The sequence below is a fragment of the Vigna unguiculata genome, chromosome 1 (genome assembly GCF_037176805.1).
Source record: "Vigna unguiculata cultivar grain cowpea cultivar isolate G323 ecotype 2 chromosome 1, ASM3717680v1, whole genome shotgun sequence".
In the NCBI taxonomy this organism is placed as follows: domain Eukaryota; kingdom Viridiplantae; phylum Streptophyta; class Magnoliopsida; order Fabales; family Fabaceae; genus Vigna; species Vigna unguiculata.
In genome coordinates, this window is record NC_140792.1 from 32,409,277 (window position 1) to 32,427,658 (window position 18,382).

At 29.2% G+C, this 18,382-nt stretch overlaps 1 protein-coding gene and 1 long non-coding RNA gene across 2 annotated transcripts; one reads left to right on the top strand and one right to left on the bottom strand.

The window, feature by feature from the left end:
* Positions 1 to 10,225: 10,225 nt before the first annotated feature.
* Positions 10,226 to 11,086, top strand: LOC146888868 (uncharacterized). Its single transcript, XR_014994009.1, has 3 exons — positions 10,226 to 10,398; positions 10,498 to 10,582; positions 10,873 to 11,086. It is a non-coding gene; the product is annotated as an uncharacterized LOC146888868 (long non-coding RNA).
* Positions 11,087 to 11,645: 559 nt separating this feature from the next.
* LOC114194787 (uncharacterized) lies at positions 11,646 to 13,877 on the bottom strand. Its single transcript, XM_028085203.2, has 3 exons — positions 13,503 to 13,877; positions 12,464 to 12,728; positions 11,646 to 12,148 (listed from the first exon to the last, which is right to left on the bottom strand). Exons 1-3 carry the CDS (start codon positions 13,738 to 13,740, stop codon positions 11,914 to 11,916), a joined length of 738 nt encoding a protein of 245 aa, XP_027941004.1. The 5' UTR covers positions 13,741 to 13,877; the 3' UTR covers positions 11,646 to 11,913.
* Positions 13,878 to 18,382: the final 4,505 nt, after the last annotated feature.

Sequence of the window (18,382 nt, forward strand, 5' to 3'; positions counted from 1 at the left end):
ATTGGCACTATCACCTTCCATGTAATCCTCTTCTTGTCCCCCCTTACCTTTTTTAGCTCTCTTTAGACAAAACAAAAATATAAAACTTACACCTAAAACCCTATTATATTACTAATCATTTCTTTAATTATTACTATATCTTCTGTCTAAATTCACCGGATGTTGCTTACGGAAGATTCTTCCAGATTAGGAGTATTCTATATCATTTTCTGCTTCAACGTATGCTGCTTATCCAGCCTCTTTACTGCATGCATTCTCTCAAATCAAGCTTATTCATCTTCACAAACGAATCACCACCACCTCTAATATCAATACATTTAAAATTATGTATAATTATCTAACAGATTATGCATTTGTGTATGTATATGTATGATGCATTCACATCATGTCCAAACCTTCTTCTGTGTACACATAATTTTTTCTAATGGTTAATTTTACAACCTAATAACGGTTAGATTTGACAAATTTATGTAATTCAAAATTTATCCAAATTTTGTCAGATTTCTTGATCACGATTTCTTATATATTATTTTGAATATTTGTGATGTTTTCTGGCAAATGGGTATATTTAGATAAACAGCGGAAGGTCTTGAAATCATTAAATTTCAGAAATTGGTAGCTTATTTTTTTAGAAGTTCCTGTTGAAAGTTGTTGAAAACAAGTGACTTTTTTTTTTTTCAAATAATGAATCCAAACAATGTTCGGTTTATTTTTGACTTAGAGATTGTTTGGTTAAGCAACTTAAAGTTTATTGAATGAGTAGTATTATATAAATGTTATTATTGTAAGTTGTTTTAACAATTAAAGAAGAAACATGGTTAATTTGTTTGCTTATAGGATATAAATTTCATTAGTTATGGTGGGAACAGCATTATTGAAACGTGTTATACAATTCCGTGAGATATAATATAAAATGTTTCTGTCAGCGAATCTAAATGTTTATGTATTTATTTGATAAAATATGTTAACATAAATTGTAAAATATGTTAAATAATAATGAGTACACATTAATGTTTGGCCTATATATTCAATAAAACAAAAGTCAAAATGAGTTCGAGCTTAATTTCCAGAGAGAAAAAAACTTACCAAAAAATAAAACAAGTTTATAATTTAAGCCTCACCAAAATTGTTCCAACTAAGTCCTATGTTTACAATTCTCTAAATTTTGTAAAAATCAATGTAAATAATCAGTAGGTGTATCATATTATTTAAGGTTATTGGAAATAAAAAAGCTTAGCAGTTAACATAAGATGGTGGGAATAATTCTAAAATATATGCAGCTTGTTGGGTATTCAATGTATCTACAAACACACATCTTAAATTAAAGTATGAAAATCTATTTAAGGACTAATATGTTCCAACATTTAAAATACCCATCTAATAAAATAAGTGTTGGAATAATATGAAACTATAAAGAAATCCATTAATTGTGCCGAAATTGGACTTTTTCTTGTTCTTTTCAAATTCATTCAATGATATGTTTTCTTTGTCTGATTTGAAAGAAAAAGAAGCTCCCTGAATCCTCATGTTCTTCGAAGGAAAGATAGTTGGTAAGAGTTTGTCCTCCATGTTTCTATTCTACTTATATTGAAACAAATGCCAACAAAAATGAAAAATTATTTTCTTTAATGAGAAATCAATATTAACTATGGAATTTGAAATGAGAAAGGAATTAGATTGATATTCCTGTGCAAATATAACACGTCAAACTTCAGTATTTTGTTTTGTTTATACTGTAGTGATTTGTATTTTTTATGAAACAGTATTATTGTCTAACACTCTTTCGTGATTGCACATGATGCTTTATATATGCACACTGGCTTGTCCATGGTTTGGTAACAGGAAAAAGAATCACTTTTATTGTCTAACGTCCTTTTCTCTTGATCTTATTTCTTGACTAAAGCATTTCATCTTGCTTATTAAATATAAATAACATCAAATAAATTTTATTGTTTCATATACATACGTACAAATAAATAATTTTGAGATGTACATATATATGATAAAGAAATAAAACTTAAATATGTAGAATGTGAAATACCATATACATTTATACCTTTAAATATTAAAACTTTGTACTCATTTTGCATATGAAAAGTAAGGAAGTGACAACTCGTTATTATACTGTGCTGTGTCTGAGTTTTTGCTAGTGGTGATTCAGGTGCAGAAGCCCAAATATTTTGCTAGCTGATATCCAAAAGGTAAAGAAATTAACTCCTTTGTCTAGTTCCCTTGAGTGAGGATAATTTGGAGAACTAGCCTTTGCTGATGAAGATGATGGAACTTATCAATGCTACAAAGGGATTCTACTATGCTTCCTCCTTCCAAAATGCATGTCTTTTTCACACTCTTTTTTATTTATTATTATTATGCATTATTTTCCATCCATTTCTTCTTCCACACAATATATATATATACTTGATTGGAAATTTGACCTTATTCCATGAGAGAGACTTCGTCTTATTTACAATTTCAATGAAGTTATGATTATTTCATATCCACATTACAAAGAGTACATTTTTATTTGATGATTCAGGATATACTTATTACAGATTACCAGAGATTAAGTTAATATAATTAGTATTTTGAAGTTCATTCTTTCTGCTAACCCATTATTACTACCATGACTTACTAACAGTAGCTTTCTTTTACTATTTATATGTGCTTTTCCATACGAGAGAATCTACAACAATCAGAATACTTACAATTGTACGTTGCTGTTAAGTTCTCTTCCTTTTCTTTCCTTCTATTTGAAATTCTTCCGTTACTTACTTGTTAAAAAGTATTTAACAAGATAAATATGCATAACATATTCTTTCTAACACTTATTTTTTTTGTCAGACTGAGCAACATCCACAAACCTCATAAGATACACGAAACTTTGTGATTCTTAAAAAATTTCAATCAACAACAACAATCTCCTCGTTAACATTTTCAGTTATCAGATTTTGCTGGTTAAGTAGTGAAGAAGACGATAACAATAATGACCTAAAATAAACATGGTTATGATGACTACACATATATAGAGATTTGTAGGTGTATGCTTAAGTAACATGTTGTCGTGGATGGTCACCGAAAGTTGTAACACAATTGGAAAGCATATAATCAAAATATATATATATATATATATATGTTCTGTTTATATACCCAAATTTTCTAGGTTATTCTCCCTTCTTCTCCGGGGTGCCCTTTTATTCCCTGCAAAGCAAAAGATGTGGTTTTCCCACTTCCACACATCTCTTTCAATAATTCTCCACACAAAAATGTGTAACAATTTTAATTGGGTTTCATCAATGCTGATCTGTAAATGCATCATATGTCCTTGCTTCATAATTATCGTCGGTAATCTATATTATCATTTTCGTGTTAGTTTGTCTTAAATCAGTGGTGTCCACTACTTTTCTTTTCCTCCAACAACAAATCTTCAAAATTATTTATTTAATAGGTTTGTCTGCCAGACATCAAAATATGATGTATTTGTTAGTCACTAACTATATTTGACATAAAGAGGTTACTATGTTTTTATTATAATTCGATCTTGCTATACTTTTTTTAACATATCTTTAAACTTTGATTCGAAAAAGTAAAAAAAAAAAAAAAAACTAACTTTTCTTGTATATAAGAAGGATAGGTTAACTTTTTGTTTTTTCTTCTTAATTAAGTCAAAGAAATTTTATATCATGAAAAACAAAAATGTCTATGTCCATATAAAGGATGTAACCAGGTTAGGAATAGTTATAATGTTTGAGCAACATATGTAACTCTGTGTAGTATATACAACAGCTTTCTGTTTCCACAGTTTTCTGATAAACACTTATCTCAGAAATGCATAAAACAATATTCTGAATCATATATTTCTTTTGCCAAACTTTTTCATTACTCCAACCCCCAGTTTCACAGTTGCAGTAAAAAAAAAAAAATGTAATTAATAGTTATTTTTCAAAAACATCATGCTTTCCTTCCATTTTGTTGAAGTCTTTCTCTTCATCTTACTAGCAAGTTATTTGACCATCCTTCTCCAAGGAGATTGATGTTTTCTAAGTTTCTGAAGTTTCTGCACATTGAGATACCTTTACACACATTCTTCATCCTAATCAGATACATTTTTTGAAGCAGTAGTTGACAAATAGGTTTGAAGTGCTAATTTCACTATTTGGTTTCAGATGAAATTGAAATAGAATCAATTGTCTAGACCAGGATACTTGGAAATAGTTTGAAAATAAAACTTTTACACCACAAGAAATTGTAAAATAACCTTATAAAATAATAAAATAGGCAGTGTAAAGATGAAAATTCGAAGAAGATAAATGAAGATGTTGGAGAGAACTAAATAATTAAGATATAAAGTATAGGAACTTTTACATTTATTATTATTATTTTTATTTAGAAACCAAAAACTCATATGTATAAATTACAACAATTTTTAAAAAGCTTTAGGATCTACAAAATATATATATATATATATATATATATATATATATATATATATATATATATATATATATATATATTATTTATTTCTTTATTGTAGATAATATTTTTAAAAATTATTAGTATATATATGATATAATATAATATGTGTGTACATGCATGTGCAGAAACAATTCTATATATATAAGTTTTAATTTATTAATAATACATCTATAGAATATAAAGATAAATTTTATATTTATGGTAGTACATACACTAGTTCTATTGGAATCTAATATGAAAGTATAAATTATAATAATTAATTAGTTTTTTTTGTTGGGAGTTGAAATTAAAGTAAATTTAAAATAAAATAGAGTGAATTTTTATAATGTTTTTATATCTTTCCTTTCATACAAACAAGTTTTAAATTTCTTCTCATTCTTATAGTAATTTTGTCGCCTAAAAACTATTTAGCATGAGAACAGTATCACGTTGGATTTGTGGTCTTGGATAAGTTTTTCTCTTATCTTAAAGTACCCCATGCATATGGTAGGGTTTGGGATGTAGAAATATTTGATCTTCTAACTTAACCGTGAAATGTTTGTTGACTAGACTTTGAACCTTGAGATGATCAAAGAGTTTTGTTTTTCAAATATTTTCTTCTAAATCTCTCAAGAAAATTCAAGATATGAGAAACTAGTTTTTTTCAAAATTTTCAAATTAGAAAATAATTTGCAATTGGATATAATGACGAAAATATATCCGTACATGCAAACATATATAAATGGAAAAAGCTAGTACTTTTTTTAGTATTTTTTTAATTTTTAATTTTAGTTTGAGATTGTGAATGGTTTACTTAAATTAATTTATATTTTAAATCTCAGAATGAATTTTGGTTATGGTGACTTTGTGAATGATTGAATTGTTTTTATAGGAATAAATTTGGTCTAATAATTTGATTGAAATAATTTATCTTCCAAAAATTTAATTTGGTTGATTGGTATTATTATGTTAATTTATAAATAAATGAAATATAAATATAATTTGAGAGTTGGTGTAAGGTTTTTAAAATTGTTAACTAAAATAAAAAATAATAATTTGGATTAGGAGTTCTATTATTGTTGATATATGTTATTGTCAACACCCAATTTCGTCCGGGTAAATAAATTTATTTTCAAAAAAAAATTAAAAAAATGTGAAACATTATTTTCTTCAAAGATTTTCAAACTTTAATTCTAGAAAAAAAAAAGATGAAAAAAAAAGAATAAAGAGGGAAAAACCCAATTTGTTATTAATTATCGTACTCCTTCTCATGAGCCCAACAACTCAACCTGCTTTCTACCCTTGTTTCTGGGAAAGAGATTAGTCATATGATTCTAATAATTAGAAAAAATATTTCTTCAAATGGTTATAATCAATATTACTAATTGTGATTGACTGATTTGTTAATGGTTAGAATCAATCTTACTAATTTGGGATTGATGTTGTGCTCTAAATTAGTATGATTTGATTCCCATGATGTGTTGCTATCATAACCAATTCCTTCCTTATATTGTTTATTACAATTAAGGCTGAGATTGCATTGATATTGCAAGGTGCGCACTCTATCATAACCGGAAAAAAAATATTCTCTACACTTTTCTAATTCTTTTGATTTAGTTTTTCTGAATTTTGATTCTTTTTTTTAATCATAAAAAATATGTTTTCCCCTTTCTTTAGTGTCTGTTCGGCTGCTCGCGTCGCATGACATCCAATTTAACTTTCTTTATACAATTTAACTTTCATAAAAAAATATATATAGATGATCTAAGAATAAAATATAACTTTCTTTATTTACTCTTTTATATCTATTTGGTTGCTCACGTCCCAATGATATCCACAACTACTCTAAAATAAATTTAAAAAAATATTAAAAATTTATAAATGATTAAAAAAATAAAAAAATAAAAGATTAGAAAAAAAAATTATTTGAAGTGTCTATCCAGCCGCTCGCGTCGCGTCACACTAATTTTAAAATAATACTAAAATTTAAATAAAAAGATTTTCAAAATTATAAAACAAATTAAATCATTTTCAAATAATTTTCCAAATAGATTTTTCAAGAAGAACTACGTAACCCCGATTACCTATTCACATGGAGATATGTAGGAGCGAGGATTAATCTTCTCGGGCCCAACAAATCAAAAAAATAGTTTTGTTATTTTTTGTACATTCTTTTATTAATATTTTTGGGGAAAATGAAATATTTTGAAAAAATCACACGTAACCGACGTTGTAGGGTTCTAATACCTTCCCCACACGTAACCGACTCCCGAATCCAAAATCTGGTTTTTCGCAGACCTTGTTCTTTTTTATGGTTTTCCATAGTTTCCTATAATAACTATGGTAACGACTTTTTTACAAATTTTATTTTTTGGTTCCTCGTCCCGTCGCGATTTCGATTGCGACAGTTATAAAAAGAAGTTTTTTTTTTTTTTTATTTCAAATTATAAATCTTTATATCCATAACTCTCATTCAAGCGAGTTAAAATTGTTCATGCATGAAAGTATTTCTACAAAGGAAAATTTTTCATTCAAACAATACCTCTTATTTCAAGTGATATGACACTTGACAAATAAAAAATATGACTAGCAGTGTGATCACATTAAACTGATATTTTCCTATTTTCTATGACATGTTTATGTTAATTATAAAGATTTAAAAATATGTTATGTTAATTACTTGTTTAGTTTGATCTCATTATTACTTGAAGGATATGATTTAATATGTGTACCTGTTATTTAAGATCGGTGTATATAATCTGTGATATCTTAGGCTTTACCACTAATGGGTGTGTGAAGGAAGGTGAAGAAAATGAACAAGAGCATGAAATTCCAAAAAGAAAAAACCATTACAAAGAAAAAAATGGTCTTACTTTTGAAAATAGTTTTTTTTTTTCGGCTTGTATTTCAAGCCCAAATAGAAAAGGATATGTGACCCAGATAAAGAGGGGTGCATTTGGAGTTTCACAGGCGCAAATAGAAGGCAAGGAAAATATGACTACAAGTAACAAAGAAAAGAGTACTTCATCCTGGACCTCCCTAATCTTTTCTTCCTGCACCTCCGTAAATATGAAAATTCCAACTTTATTCTTATGGATTACAAAATTCGAAAGTAAACATATTTTCTGAAAAGACACAGAAATTATATAATTCGGAAGTTAAAAGAAAATTCCAGAATTTATATTCCAAAGGCATGTAACGGCATGTCAATAAATGAAAAAAAAAATTGACATGACTCTAAAAATAAATTCGATAGATTATAATAAATAAACTTTAAAGAAAATTTGTCAACTAAAAAAAATCGATATATGATAACAAATAAACTTTAAAGAAAATTTGTCAAATAGTGCACTTTTTAATTAATACGTGTGGCTTTACTTATATAGATATTCGTATTTTTCTATTTGTAACACAATTCCTCCTCTCTCACGCTCATTTACTTCTTAATTTGTCACACAATTTTCTTCTTCTTCGCTTTTTCAGTGCTGTCTTCTCTTCCTCTCTAAACAAACACACCTAATAATACTTCTTCCAACTTTATATATCTACCTCTTCAACTTTTTCCACTGATTTGAGGGTTTAATTCAGTTGGATTGATTTGAGATTACTATGTTTTTATATATAATTCGATCTTACTATTTTACATATCTGTAAACTTTGATTTGAAAAATTAAAAAAAGTAAAAAACTAACTTTTCTTGTATATAAGAAGAAGGATAGATAAATTTTTTGTTTTTTCTTCATAATTAAGTCAAAAAAATTTTATATCTTGAAAAACAAAAATATCTAGGTCCATATAAAGGATGTAACCAGGTTAGGAATAGTTGTAATGTTCGAGCAACATGTAACTTTGTAGTATATACAACAGCCTTCTGTTTCTACAGTGTTCTGATAGACACTTATCTCAGAAATGCATAAAACAATATTCTGAATCATATATTTTTTTATCAAACTTTTCATACTACAATACCCCAGTTTCATAGTTTGCAGTAAAAAATATTGTAAATAATTTCATAAACATTAATGCTTTCGTTCCACTTTGTTGAAGTCTTTCTCTTCATTTTCCTAACAAGCTATTTAATTATCCTTCCCACTAGATTGATATTTTGTCAGTTTCTGAAATTTCTGCTCCACTGAGATACCTTTACACACATCATTCATCCAAATCAAATCAGATACATATGTTGAAGCAGTAGTTGACAGCTAAATAGGTTTGAAATGTTAATTAAAGTATTGCACTATTTGGTTTCAGATGAAATTGAGAAAGAATTGTCTAGACCAGGGTACTCTGAAATAACTTGGAAACAAAAGCAAAGATTAATAAACTTACACCACAAGAAATTATGAAATAACTTTATAAAATAAAATGAACAGTGTAAAGATGAAAATTCGAAAAAGATAAATGAAGATGTTGGAAAGAACCAAATAATTAAGAACTAAAATGTAGGAATTTAAACATTTATTATTATTTTTATTTAGAAACCAAAAACTCACATGTATATATTTGAACAATTTACAAACAGCTATAGATTTACAATATATATATATATATATATATATATATATATATATATATATATATATATATATATATATATAAATATATATAATATGTACATGCATGTGCAGATTGTGTATATAAGTTTTAATTTATTAATAATACATCTATAAAATATAAAGATTAATTTTATATTTGTTTAGTATTGGAATCTAATATGGAAATATAAATTGTAATAATCAACTAGGCTTTTAGTTGGGATTTGAAATTAAACTAAATTTAAAATAAAATAGACTGAATTTTAATATGTTGACATATTCTGTCTGCAGAAAATTTATCATGATGAAAACAAAGTAAAAGAATTCATCCCCATAGTTGTTGTAAAGAATATATTCTTCATAGAAATTTATTGCCATCTAAGTGGCTTTGATAAGCAAATAAGTATAAAATGTTTGACAAAGAAAGCATATAAAGTAGGCTTTTATGTGCCTTTATTCTTCTGTAATGTGCTCTGTAATGTTCTTTTTTTTTTCTTTGGGCTAAGTAAAGGATCAGATTCAGAATCAGAAAAGAAAAAAAAAAAAGAATAAAAGGATTATTTTGTTTCCTAATATAAATCTCATTTGTCTTTCAATCTAGACTCAGGAAGAGAAAGATGCAGTGAAAACTGGGAAGTTCGGAATTATTAATATTGAAAGTGGCATTTCAAAACATTCACTCCCAAAGGTCAAGTTCACAAAAGACCGTGTGAACGATCAGACAAAACCCACCCACATAAAGGTTCTTGAATCTACATTATAAATACAATAAATACATATAAACTGAAGTAAAGATTTAATTTAAAACAAATTTAGTGATTTTTTATAATAATTATATTAAAATTCATGAAAAAAAAGTTCTAGTCAGAACACTCAAATATGAAGATTTAGAGAATTAATGTCCATATTCGAGGTACAGACAGTTTCACTTGCAGCTATTTGACTAGTTTCCCGACATTGGAAGATATTAAAAGATTATCCATCAAATTAAAAAGGTTGATGGAAGAAAAAATTGAATTCAAATACATATCAGGAGATAAAAGTTCTTATCAAAATTCTTGCACATTTTTAATCAACCTTCCTTTTCCTCAATACTGTTGGACACTTCAAAAAACTAAATAATAAGTGATATGATACTGTCTTTTCACACAGAATTCTCTCTTCCCTATTATATATATATATATATATATATATATATATATATATATATATATATAAACAATGTCAGTAGTGGAAGTATATAAGCATATTGAGGAGTGTAAAGATGAGCATTATACAGTTGCACTCAATATTGACACAGACAGACATTGATTCTAGTATAATCAAGTGCTTACTGAAGGTTGTTTACAAATCATCTTTTAATTCTCCAAAATGCAGAAGCCAGAGACTCAGGGAAGCCAACCTCCCCTAGGTTCCTCTACTTAATTCCTCTCTACCAAATATGCACAAACACAACCTACTTAATTTGAAGATGTTACATAACTCACTTCTCATTTTCCTGTGATTTCAGGATACCCATCTGAGAATCCCCCAGCCAAAAGAAAGTTCTTCTCTGCTTTCAAGAAGAAAGGTGAGAGGGGCTTCATCGAAGGATGGTAAGTATCTAGAGAATACAATCACCTATGCTATCCTGCATGAAAAACATGATATATAACCATATGTATTGTAATCTATAGCTGTTTAACCAAGAAATGAGTCAATAGTTATGTGCTGAAGTTTCCATAAACACCACAAACTTTCACTAGAATACTAGACTATGACTTGGAGTTGGATCAGATCAGCATAATCTATCAGAAAACTTATGAACATATTTATTTGACCGCTATCTGTTTTTTTTCTTGTTGAAAATTCATTTTTTATTTTTTTTTTATTTTTTTTTATGCAGCCTCTTCGCTCTGTGTTGCTGCTGGCTTTGTGAAGAATGCTGTTGAACTACAGTTCAGGCTAGAGAGCTATATTGGCATGTTACTGTTTCTTTCCTTCTTTGTTAGTGTTTTACTGTTATTTGCTTTCATCATATATGTATTTGCTTTACCCTTTAATCAAGTTGGTGTAATATAGTTCATCTATGTATTCTTACTGATAATCTATTCTCTAAATCACAGTCCTTGTCTTTCCTTTCTGTTTAGTATTCTTCGTAACAATGGAGTTAGCATGGTATTAGAAGTATGTCATTTCTTTGTGACGTGTTTGGTGGTTTTAGATTTTATCCAGATCATGCACAACTTAACGTCTTTCGTGGCTTGGTAATCTTCCTCCTACACTCCTATACTCAAATAAGTTTAATGAAATCAATCAGAAAAAAATGGAGGTTGGTTGATTCTGCAAATTAAAAATGGATGAAAGAAAAGAAACTGCAGACAAAAAAGAATTATCAATGAAAGGAATTACACAGAGGTACCCCCAATAAATTAAGATCTTCAAGATTCCCAATATCAGTGAAGTGGTTTATAAAATGTCAAATGAACCAGAGCTCTTCTTAGGGGTGTCAAGATTTTAAGTATTAAACATAAAACATATACTCATTTGTGGTTTGTATGTCATTTGAAATTGTAAAATTTTAATTGTGAAGTTGGAGTTGAAATTGAACATATTCCTAAAAATACATCATTCATATTCCGGTGACAAAAAGAAGACAAAAATAAGACGCATCAGTCGTGTCCTGCCAAACCAGGGCCAATAATACCATATTGGGAGCAATTCATTCAAAAGTATCTCAACACAAGAACAAGGAATTATTCTGTAGATTATTCTATAGAAATACAATTCTTGTGGCATAGAAAAATGTACTTCTATTCGTACACAGCCAGGTTTAGCTCCACTACCAAAAACAAAGAAACTCAAAGATGAGCGTAAGAAATACAAACACCCCAGTCATTATGTACAAAGGTTCAGGTTCATCTCAGGAAACGAGGCAATACACATACTAAGACACATAACCCCTTCCCGCCCATCTCTCCTCGTACTTTCCAAATGAGTAGGTAGATGAAGGTATCCCAGTCAAGTGAAAGGGATCAGGTTCAATACCATAATCTGTGAGTGGTCTATGCTCAAGAATATCATCATGACTTTTCACAAAATCCGGTATTTCAATCTCTCCTTTCTTTATATCATCCCAGAGGTACTGAAGCCGGCTTACATACTTGATCTTCCAATATAATCTATACCAAGATCAAAGAGAACCAAAATAAAAAATAGGATTAGTCTAACAAGTGATAGTGGACCAACCAATGTAAATGACAAAAATCATAGATGTTGCAATACAACTATGACCCTACTTACATAAGCTAAGTAAAATAAGTTAATTTTTTCTTCAAAAGCTCAAGTGCAAAAGTTAATTTTAACTAAAGAAATTTATTCATTTTACTTTTAATTTTGTTCTCCTATAAGTTTATCCAAACGCAACCTAAATTATACTCCTAATAGAATGCCTTTGAATGTTCATTTGTGTTAAGAATCAATAGAAGATGAGTTACCCTCCACTCAAGAAGAGGCGGCCAACAGTAGCAATGACTAGCCGGGATCGAAGGCCAGGGTGGATGAAATACACAATTTGAAGCCTGTCCTTGAAATCAGAAGGAAGCTCTTCATAAATCCACCTTAAGATCGTTATACCAGGGGAATTATCCTCTTTCTGAACGCTGGTGTGCATGTAAACAATACAGAATGGCTCATCCGGCAACTCGCTGCAGATCTTGTGAAACACATATCTCTTCAGTCTCTCTGCATTTACAACAGTTGCTGCACACCATTTAAAAGCACTTCAGTACCAAATCAATGGAATAGAAGTAATACAAATTTCAAAACAGCTTCGCCAAAAGATACAATAGGAATTTACATCGCTAGAGCTTTAATTTATTTATTTTTTCTTGAAAGCAACGTATCTCCAAAGCCAGAAACCATGAAACCAGTCCCAAAGAGAGTAGAGTACACATTAAGGTGCAACTCCTCTCTTCACACGTGCTGCTCTATTCACACAGTTAGGAATCAAACCCCTCTAATATGCTTAAAGGCCTAAGCTACTACCACTTGAGCCACCCTTTGTGAGTCCAAGACCTTTAATTCAATTATTAACTTTCTTTCTCATCTCCATTTTTTTCTCATTGTTTGTGAAAGAGTTGTTTCTTATCCTCGTAGACAGAGCCAGACAACCTCACAGCAGAGCAAACGTCAGAAATACATAAATAGAAGATCAAACGAAAACAATATTGAAATTTACATGTAAAAGAAGAACAAATAAGAAGGTGGAATAACCGGGTTATTGCATAACAGACCGCGAATTCTTGACTCTATAATTCAAGTGTTGAATCCCAGTGTTTTTCGGAAAAATTACAGAAACTAGTTTGACTAGCATCTACACGTAACACGTCGAATCTTACTGGTGAAACAAACTATAACCAAAAGAGACCTAATATCCTAACACAAAACACAGCTTAACCCCCGAATAAACCCTAAAATATAAAACCACGTTAATTAATTAATTAAGTTCAGTTGATTGAGGAAACAGTAAAATACCGGGGAAGTACTTGCCGACGATGCGGAGAATGCGATTGGAATTTTTGTCGGTGCCTTGGAGGAGGAGGAATTGCAACTGATCGAGATCGGAGAAATCTTCATCGGGGAAGAGATATTGAGAACAGTCATGCCAATTCTCTTCTTCTTGTTGCTGTTGATGTTCAAGGAAGGGTCGTGCGTCGATGCCGAGGTCCGACGCCAAAACCACCACCGAGAAATCCTCCGACGATTCACCCATGGCCGCCCCTAATCCGTGAGGATTGGCTATTGGTTGTGTGTTTCTTTACTAATAGAATTTGTCTACTCTTCAATATTTGATTGGAAACAAAATTGAAAAAAATAAATATACAAAGAATTAATGGAATTACTTTTTTCTTCTGTTTGATATACACTGTGTAAACACTGATTTAGGGTTATCAGAAGAAAAATGAAGCACTGATTTACTTAATGGGTAGAGATGGATATCACAGAGTTAAGTTTTACTCAAAGTAAATTGTGTTCAAAATTTTCATGTCAATTTTTTTAAATTCGTGCCGAAAATACATTTTCTTAAACTTTTCTAAGATTACAAATTTATTTTGGTAACTAGTAAAAATACGTTTTAATGTATGTCTGTTTTTTTAAAATAATTAATTTAATTAAAACATTGAATTTAATTAAATAACAATTTAAACTAAACTATAAAATGATAAAAAAGTATTTTAATTTAAAAATAATTAAATTTAAACTAACAATTATTTAAAAAGTAAATAATTGAAAGGGATGCAATTAGGGATGACAATTGGTCGGGTCGAGTACAGATAGTGCTTACTCGCAATCCGAAAAAATATTTGTTCGTTATCCGTTCCTTTACCCGTCGGGTATCCGCTTAAAAACTACCCGCAAATATTTTTAAAATCTACAGATACCCGTGGATACCCGATACCGGCAAATATTTAAAAAAATATATATATTTTATAAATTTTTTAATATAAAATTATAAAAATAAAATATAAATTAAATTAAATTTTAATTATAATTATAATTAAATTTGATATAAATAAAATATACTGTTAATTTTAATTTTAATTAAATTTAACTTAATAAAATATAAATTAAATTTTAATTTTAATTTTTTGCGGGTAACGGATACCCGCGGGTACGGATAGTAAGATACCCGCACCCGACTCGTTTATAAGCGGGTATTAAAATGCCCCCTACCCGCGGATAATAAATACTCACGGGTACTAACTTTCCGTCGCGGATTTTATCTGCGAATATCCGCAGGCACGGGTATTTTTGTCATCCCTAGATGCAACCTTATTTGAATCCTTGAGTCACTACACACTACTTTATCATCGAAAGGGATTTCTCCATAAAATTCTCACACCAAGTCCACATGTTATCTCATAATAATCATCATCTAATGTTAAACACATCAAATACAGTCCCAAAATACCTCATCATACATGCACAACATTGTACAACATACTCTTGAGAAGAAGTGAAACAACCAATCATGGAAGGAATCAAGCAATTAGTCCCTTGCACTAGTCTCCTTCAAGCTAGAAACCTTCACTTAAGTGACATAAGTTCTCTTGCTTAAGCTAGCCATTTTCGCCTAGGCGAGAGCTCGAACAGTGTGCACGATGAGGCTTTGCGAGTTCCCGCTTAAGTGAGACCTTCTCGCCTAAGCAAAATTGCTCTTTGTTCAAAATTAAAGCTCCTCGCCGCCTAAGCAATCACTCCAACTGAGACAAGGGTGAGTTTCTGTTACTCTCGCAGCGAGAGCTGCTCGCTTGGGTAAGAACAATAGGTTTCTCACCTACTCAAGCATGCAAATACATAACACAAACAACACAACACCTAACACATTTTCATACAACACGAACATCAAACAGACATTAAAAATATGATTCAGAAACCATAAAACATGCAATACTCTTAAAAAGCTTTGAACCCTAGCTTTCCTTACCTCAAAACTGAAAGCAAATTTGCAGAGAAAGAGCCTAAACGAAAGGAGCACCACAACTCCATAAACAAACTAAAGATCTGCAAAGTATGAGCACAGTGACAAGAATGAGGCTCTAAGGAAGAACTCAAGATAGAACCAACCTAACCGAACCAGAAAAGAAGGAAAAGACGAAGGTTTGATGTTCAACTTGGAGGATTGAATTGTTCAGTTTAATATGTGGAGTACGAAGTAGGATTCCAAATTCAGCTTCTATTTCACGAAAGGTTTTCAACAGAGTTAGAAGGAAGAAGAAGAATGGTATTTGAGAGAGAATAGTTGAGAGAAAAGAGAGAGTGGAAAAATGAAGAGGTTTCTGAAAGAAAACAAATGGACTGATTGGACCTCTTTAATTTTAAACTAGTCCAAAATCATAAAATAAAAGTGAGTCTTATATTTAGTAATATATAAATTAGATTTAATGTGTGATTTGAAAAAAATAATTTTTTATTTGAATAAAATTATTATTAAACATATATTGATTAATTACAATTTTATCATATTTTTTTATAAAATTAAATTAAAATTATTATTACAATTTACTGAAATTATGAATTATATTTACGATTCTTATTTTATTCCTTGTTTAAATTATTAATTAGTATTTGAAATTATTATTATTAGTATAATTAATATTTAATAATGGAAAATAGTTTTAATCTAGTTTTATTTGAATTAATATTTAGATATATAAGTTTAATCTATAAAATATTATTAATTTTAATCCAGTTTTATTTAAATAAAATTATTATTAAATACATACTTGTATCGTCCCAACCATCTGATCTAAAGATTGATAAGACGTTCAAAGCCGACATTTTTCAATTTTGTATGAAAACTAGTCCTTCTACCCGTGCAACGCACGGGTTTTTTTTATATGTAATAATTGTGGTCATAGCAATGGGTTTTTGGAGATTTAATAATCTATATGATGATAATCTAATGTTTTAAAAAGATGTTGACGTTTATCAATGGAATAGATCAATTTAGAATGTAATTAAAGTTGTATGTCTCGTTAAGATATGATTTCATTGAATATTGTCGTCAAGCAAATAAAAGGACGACTTAAAAGAGAATACGGTTGGATTATTTAAGTTAATAACGTGAAAAAATAAAAAGAAATATATATCAATAGTACAATTAAATATTTTATGAAATGACGGATGCTTAAAGCAGAAGAAATGTCGTGGAAGGTGGAAGATAAAGAAACATAATGAAGCGTGCATCACAATTTATTCAATTAATTGTGAATATAAAAATGAAAAAAAAGGACGACTTAAAAGAGAATAGGGTTGAAATAATAAAAATAATTTAAAATAAAAAAAATTACAATTACAAATTTAAAATTTGTGAACTGTTATTTTGAATACACAGAGAATACAAAGAGTTTTTAAAAATTATAAGAAGAAGTCGAAATAAATTAAAAATAATAACAAATTACAACATGAAAAAAGCTGACATCTATGTCTGGCGTTCAAAACAAAAATGATGAACATAAGAAACGTTATTTTGCGGTTTAAAAAACATGTTTGTGTTTTAATCTTCATTTCAAGAATTAAAAAAAATGAAACTTAACATGAAGCAATATCGAGATAAGAAGAACAGAAGAATATGATCTGCAGAAAGATCAGAAAAATAGATAAAGAATCGCCATACTCGATTTTTTGGTGGTTAAAAAAGATGTATGTGGTTGTACTCTTCATTTCAACCTTGTATATACCTGGAAAAGAAGATGAACAAAACAAACCATGAGATCTTTGCAAAAAACATAGGGAACCATAACAGTTGGGTTGAGAAACCAAAATAAATAAAAGGTTTCGACAAAAACAAATAAATGTGAAGAGAAGCGAGTCTTGATGTTGAACGTGTTTGTAGTGTTCATGTTGAACACAAAACCATTCAAGGAAGATGATGAAGAGAAGAAGAACAGATGAAATGTAAGAAAGATATAAATAGCCTCGCCAGACTCGAGTTTTTGCTGCTTTAAACAGAAGATTGTGCTTGTACTCTTCATTTGAAGGATTTAAACACTGAAAAATAAGATGAAGCAAAGAACCAATAGATATTTGAAAGAAACATAAAGAAAAATACCATTTAGGTTCAGAAACAAAAAAGTTAAGAGATGAACAACAGAAATGGACAGATGAACGGTAAATCTCAGATGTCTGTGGTTGTACTCTTGATTTCAACCATTTATATAACTGAAAAATAAGATGAACAAAAAAAAACATTAGATCTTTGTAAAAAAATTGAAGAAAAATACCAGTTAGGTTGACAAACAAAAAAAATAAGATATCCACAACAAAAATGGACAGATGAACGGGAAATCTCAGATGCATGTCTTTTTAACCTTGAGTTGAAGCCTGAAAACAAAACAAACATGATGAACAGAAGAAGATGAAACGATGAAATGTAAGAAAAATAGAAAAAACATCTCCATAATCTTATTTTTGGTGGAAAAAAAAGATGTCTGTGGTTGTACTCTTCATTTCAACCATTTATATACCTGAAAAATAAGATAAACAAAAAAAAACCATTAGATCTTTGTAAACAAATTCAAGAAAAATAACAGTTAGGTTGAAAAAACCAAAAAAAAAGATATCCACAACAAAAATGGACAGATGAACGGGAAATCTCAGATGCATGTCTTTTTAACCTTGAGTTGAAGCCTGAAAAAAAAACAAACATGATGAACAGAGAAGATGAAACGATGAAATGTAAGAAAAATAGAAAAAACATCTCCATAATCGGTTTTTGGGTGGTTAAAAAAGATGTCTGTGGTTGTACTCTTGATTTCAACCATTTATATACCTGAAAAATAAGATGAACAAAAGAAACCATCAGATCTTTGCAAAAAAAATCAAGAAAAATACCAGTTAGCTTGACAAAC

What these genes read in the sequence shown, in the direction of transcription:
- LOC114194787 (XM_028085203.2), bottom strand. Translation starts at nt 13,740, where the DNA reads ATGGGTGAATCGTCGGAGGATTTCTCGGTGGTGGTTTTGGCGTCGGAC. An exon ending in CGTCGGCAAGTACTTCCCCG is followed by an intron (nt 12,729 to 13,502) that starts GTATTTTACTGT and finishes AATGGTGTGCAG; the next exon opens with CAACTGTTGTAAATGCAGAG. An exon ending in CGCCTCTTCTTGAGTGGAGG is followed by an intron (nt 12,149 to 12,463) that starts GTAACTCATCTT and finishes ATCTTGGTATAG; the next exon opens with ATTATATTGGAAGATCAAGT.